Source organism: Hibiscus syriacus, unplaced genomic scaffold, assembly GCF_006381635.1.
Source record: "Hibiscus syriacus cultivar Baekdansim isolate YM2019G1 unplaced genomic scaffold, ASM638163v2 tig00111151_pilon, whole genome shotgun sequence".
Lineage (NCBI taxonomy): Eukaryota > Viridiplantae > Streptophyta > Magnoliopsida > Malvales > Malvaceae > Hibiscus > Hibiscus syriacus.
Window position 1 is genome coordinate 167,148 of NW_024062999.1, and position 6,000 is coordinate 173,147.

General features: G+C 35.5%; 1 protein-coding gene and 2 pseudogenes across 1 annotated transcript; 1 reads left to right on the forward strand and 2 right to left on the reverse strand.

Annotated features, from left to right (window-relative positions):
- The first annotated feature begins 271 nt into the window (after positions 1-271).
- LOC120154743 lies at positions 272-1,513 on the forward strand (annotated as a pseudogene).
- Positions 1,514-2,123: 610 nt separating this feature from the next.
- On the reverse strand, positions 2,124-3,791 carry LOC120154744 (annotated as a pseudogene).
- Positions 3,792-5,465: 1,674 nt separating this feature from the next.
- Positions 5,466-6,000, reverse strand: LOC120154863. Its single transcript, XM_039166511.1, has 2 exons — positions 5,814-6,000; positions 5,466-5,698 (listed from the first exon to the last, which is right to left on the reverse strand). The coding sequence occupies exons 1-2, from the start codon at positions 5,998-6,000 to the stop codon at positions 5,466-5,468; spliced, it is 420 nt and encodes a 139-aa protein (XP_039022442.1).

Consider the following 6,000-nt stretch of genomic DNA (forward strand, 5'->3'; position numbering starts at 1 on the left):
GATCCTAAGCCTGTGTAACACTAAAGAATTTTATATTGTGTAAGTGAATCCTAACCCATATATAATAACTAAAAAAATTTCTCATAAATATTAAGTTATAATCATTTTATTTAAAGATTTAGGGTTGTTTGATGGATTGTTAATACTTAATTTTGAATTAAGCCAAATTACTATTATCTTTAACAAACTTGCTTTTGCCTTTATATATCAAAGCACTCGACATACAGAGAGAGGCACAGGGGAAAGACAAAGGACAAGATCAAGAGAGAACATGGAGGGAATACACCACAGAACGGTGAACGTCAACGGCATATAGATGCACGTCGCCGAGAAGGGTCAAGGTCCGGTCATCCTCTTCCTCCATGGCTTCCCCGAAATCTGGTACACTTGGAGGCATCAAATTCTTGCATTGAGCTCACTCGGGTACCACACCATCGCGCCCGATCTCCGCGGCTACGGCGACACCGAGGCTCCTGTGTCGATAACAAGTTACTCATGCATGCACATCGTAGGTGACCTTGTCGCACTGGTTGACGCTCTCGGCGTCGACCGAGTGTTCTTGGTGGCTCATGATTGGGGTGCCATTATAGGATGGTACCTTTGCTTGTTCCGTCCCGACCGAGTCAAGGCCTTTGTGTGCCTAGAAAACCAATGAAGCCTGTCGAGAGCATGAGGCTCTTCTTCGGAGATGATTACTATATTTGCAGATTTCAGGTTTTTCTATATCTTTAGCCTTATAGTTAACACGAACACTAACACGAACGCGATTACATCGGAACCTGTTGCAGGAACCTGGGAAGATTGAAGCAGAGATAGTTCATTATGGGACTTCAAACGTGCTAAAGAGGATCATTTCGAGTCGAAAACCAGGGCCACCATGCATGCCTAAAGACAATGCTTTTAACATCAAACCAGATACACCAATTCCCTTACCATCTTGGTTCTCCGAAGATGATCTTAGCTACTACACCAACAAATTCAACCAAAAAGGCTTCACTGGAGCTCTCAACTATTACAGGGCCTTTGATCTGTAAGCATTTTACCAGGAAAAAAGCTGTTTTGAACCAATTCTGATCTTATGAATTTTAGTCTAATTTCTCTGTCAAATTGTAGAAACTGGGAATTGACAGCACCATGGAGTGGTGCACAAGTGAAAGTGCCTGTGAAGTTCATAGTGGGAGATTTGGACAGTGTTTATACAACCCAGGGGTGATGGAATATGTTGAGAATGGTGATTTCAAAGGGTATGTGCCCTTGTTGGATGAAGTTGTCGTCATGGAAGGTGTTGGTCATTTTATTAACCAAGAAAGGGCTGATGAGATCAACTCTCACATTCTTGATTTCATCAAAAAATTCTGAATCTGGCTTTGTTTTTATGTATAAGCTGAATGCAGCTTTGTTATCTCTTGAACTGTTATTTGTATTTGGTCAAATTATGTCATTAATCCTTCAACTATGAGTATATGGGTATGTGTAATGTATTGAATAAGAGGATTGGAAATGGTGTTTCGATTCATTCGCAGTGTTTGAGGCAGAGTTGTAAATAATGCAGTGTTCGATTTATGCTCAAAGTTGACTTGAATTCTTAACCAAGTCGAAACGAGACTTAATATATAATTCTAGAAACTCAAACAACTCAAAAAATAATACTGTTAACATTTGTATGTTGTTCTTTGTAGGATTTTTATGTACTTAAAATTGAAGTTAAAACTAGAGTTCGAAATTCAATCAGTGTTAAATCTGAAAATATTTTGAATTTCGGTTTTATCAAACTCAAGCCAAATTTCAAGTTTTAATTTCGAATTCAAGTTAAACTTCATAAGTTTGTAAGTTCTCAAATCAAGTCAAACTAAACATTTGACTTTTCGAATCAAGCTCAACATTATTCAAACTCAACTTGGCTTGTTTACGGCCCTTGTTTGAGGAACAAGAATGGCGTGTTGTAATGAGTTACCTATGTAGTCAGTACAATCCATTTACACGCAGTGATGCAAATTTATATGTATTCTTAATACAACTTAAAATGATCAGATTCAAGATCAAAATTTCAGAACCAGAAAATATAGACTAGAAATGAAGAAATTAGGAGGACTAAATCAACAACTTTTACATAGTGCAGGGACTAATAGAAGAATTCCATGTGAAGATATAACATTGAAATGCTTAAACATACTCCACTTTGTAACATAGGAAAGATTTATCCCAAAGAAGCTAATCCATGAACAATAAGATGCAAACATAAGCAAGTAAAACAACTGGCATAGAACCCTAAATGGCAGCCACAAAATCAACTTTAATAAAATCACATTTTAAACCCTGAATCCCTTGCTGTTCCTTCTTCCTCTAGCCCTCTCAAACTTCCTTCCCTTTGCGCGTACATACGGCTTGGTGTGGCTGTGAGGAACACCAGGCGCAGGACCGAAGTGTTTAACTGCTTCTCGGGAGTTCTTTGGACCTCTGAGGAGAACCTGTGGTTCCACCCAATGTAAACTCATAAGAATTAGAAGAGAGCAAAAGATCGACTTTATGGTGAGACCAAATGAACTTCACTTCCTATTGAAGGTTAAATAAGGTTTCGAGCGCTAGAAATGACTCAGTACGAACATGTAAAGCGAGTCATTTTCGATGTTTGTTTAAAGAGAAACAAAAATAAGTTGAGATAATTAAGGATTTCCTTTCAAATGCAGAACTGTGAACATTAAAGTAGTATCAAACATATGAACTAGCAGAATCATTCATAAATTCACATTGTAATAGATAAGATTCAGCAGATTACATTCCAATGAACTCGATACAATCATTTTTCAAAAAGTGCAGGAAAAAAAATCCCATTTCATCTTCGAAGAGTTTTGACAAGCAATGAACAAAGCAGAAATGAAATTTCAACAAAAACGTAACTTAAAACACCAATCAAATCAATAAACAAATCAACATTCACTTAAAACAAAAGCAAATCAAATCGAACCGAGATCGCATACCGTGTTTTGACCCAAGGGAGCCCTCAAAGCAAGCTGATCAAAAGTCAAGCATTCTCCACCAGCCTTCTCAATCCTAGCTCTAGCAGTCTCAGTAAACCTAAGAGCAGTAACCTTCAAAGCAGGAACCTCATAAACCCTAATATCATCTGTCACTGTCCCCACTACCACAGCAATCTTATCCTCCTACAAATCATTTACAGACACAAAAAATATGAATCAAAATCATAAATCAATAGCCATGCAAAGATCCATAAAAAACCAGAAATATTAAATGATATACCTTTCCCTTCATGAACTGAACTAGCCTAGAGAGAGAAGTGGAGGCTTGTTGACTTTGCTCATAAACAATCGTTTCAATATCACGGCATTGAACTTGCTCCCAGTTCTTCTTACAAGGAAACGGTAAAGCTAAAAACCCAAAGCAAAAACCAACACATTTGTTCAAAAACTATAATAAAAAAGATTGCATTTTTATGCAGAAAACAGGGACAAATGTGAAACCTTGACAAGGAGTTTGAGGTAAATGTCATCGGATTTGGGAGCTGTCCTCTTGGTCTTCTTGCTCTTTCCTCCTGCAATCAGATCGATCCCCTGTTAATGCAAAGACAAAACCATCAAACATGAGCCAATAAAAAACAATGAAGAATTAGATCTTTTGTTGTTTTCTTAAGAGAGAAGAAGTTTGGGAAATCCGGGAAGAGAGTGGAGAGACCATTGCTGAAGCTCTCTGCTTTGGTGGTGTGAAGTGAGGGAGGCGCCGATAATGACAGAGATACACAGAGAATTAGGGTTTCGATTTTGAAGGGATTTTATTCTGTGAGGTTGGGTTTGTTTCGGTGTGGTTCAGTTTATTGATATAGATCGTAGTTCTTTCTTCTAAGCCCGACGCGTGTATCAAGGAAGAAATATTCTGGTATTAGTCCCTATACTAGACTAAATTTAAAATTTAATATTTCTACTTTAATTTAACAAATTTGATCCCTTTTCTCATATAATGTTATTAACAAGTTCAAATTAATTAAATTGTTAATGATTGTTGTTAAGGTGATGTGATGGATTTTTTTACTATTGTTCGATCATACTTAATCTATCATATTAAATTGTCATAGTTCGTTAATTAACAATGCACACAATAAGGTTCGTTAATTAAACATGTCAAAGTTTAATATAAAAATTTATTCAAAATCGATAATAAAAAAATATTAAGATTAATTAAAATATTTGAATTTCGCTTACTTTAACAATTTATTTGAGATTTTTATTAAATTTGATAATAATTAATGATTATATTAATGAAGGACTAAAATAAACTAAACAGAATTATAAGAATTTTAAAGAAGTTGCTAAAATACAGAGAAGTTTTAAGGACCAAGTTGTAAAGAATGCAAAATGTGAGTGGAATGCATGACTATTAACCCAATAAGAGGCATTAGTGAAATTTGATGGGATTAATGTTTATATATGTCATGCTTTTAAAGTATTTAAATGGAAAAAGAATGACTAATAGGTTAATTTGAAATATTTAGTATTTAGTTTATGGGTAAAGTACACAAATGGTCTCCGACTATAGGGTATTGCTTTATTAAGTCCATTGACTATTAAAAGTTATAAATGATCCTCTAATTATAAAATGTCACTTTGTTGAGTCTCTCGACTATTAAAAGTTATAAAACAGTCACATAGCTATTTATTATGTTCCACACTTGTCATTTTCTGTTAAAAATTGACGATTGTTTAAGATGTACATTAACATGGTGACTGATATATGATAATTGTTTGAAATTATGAGATCGAATTTTATTATGTCACAGTCAACAAATTAATGTTCAGCTCAGAATATTCGTCCATTTTTTAACGGAAAATGATGAGTTTGGAATATAACGAATAACCAAGTGATCATTTCGTAACTTTTAATAGTCGAGGTACTTAATAAAGTAGTACTCTATAATCGGGAAACCATTTGTGTTTTTTACCCTTAGTTAAAATAGGTAATTAAACCAAAAACACTAAATACCCTTTTGCGCTCCAAACTGATTGTGAGAAAGAAAATTTTCATTTCATCTTCCTCTAAATTCTTTAAATCCATTGATGAATGCTCCCAATAACACGAGAAAAAAGTCTAAATTTGAGAAAGAAATTTTATATTCGATTATGGTTTTTTTTGAAAGTATATACTCACGGCGGTAAACGAGACTAGACAGATCGCAAGTTACTCGATATCGAATTAATCAAAAATTAGTCAACTCTCAAATCGTATGGAATGGACTTAATCTCTAACTCGACTCTAATTCTTAACAAGTCAAAACGAGTTATTTGATACTTGACTCGAAAATCTCATGAGCATCTGCTCGTTGTAACCGCTCCATTGCGAGACAACGAAACGCAAAGACGAATTTAGTAACGATATCGAATAGTTCGACATATAACTGCTTGTTTTCATCGATGGATCGTAATACATACGTTGGTTGTCGATCGAAAAACAGACAATTAAGAATGCTTTATGCAACAATCCGAAACACCTAATGGTTCGAGTACGAATACCTTCCATAGACCATCGTTGAGGTAATGCATGTTGTTCCCAGCCATGCACACAACCAGCACAGTAATGTCATCCAAATCACCACCAGGGGACGCAAGACCAGGACACATTATGTTTGCACCAGCAAGGACGAATTTTATCGCACCACGATCCACTTGGAACTTTTTCATTATGTTCGGATCTGCAGAACCAAGATACAGAACAGCCATATTCGGATTTCCATTACAATAAGATACATGAGAGTAAAGCACAAAGCCGTCATAGAAGAAAATGGAGCTTATCGTGGTTAAGAAAACCATGTATCTTTATAGTCGACAAGAGCCAATCGGCCGAGTAAACAATCATATAATCAAATGCATACTCATTGTACAATCTTGTCTGAACATCACTCATATACACGAGGATCAAAACAGTAGAAAACCCAATTATGAGATACTTGCATTGGTGAAGGAGTCGGAGAGCACGTCGACAACTTTTTCCCAT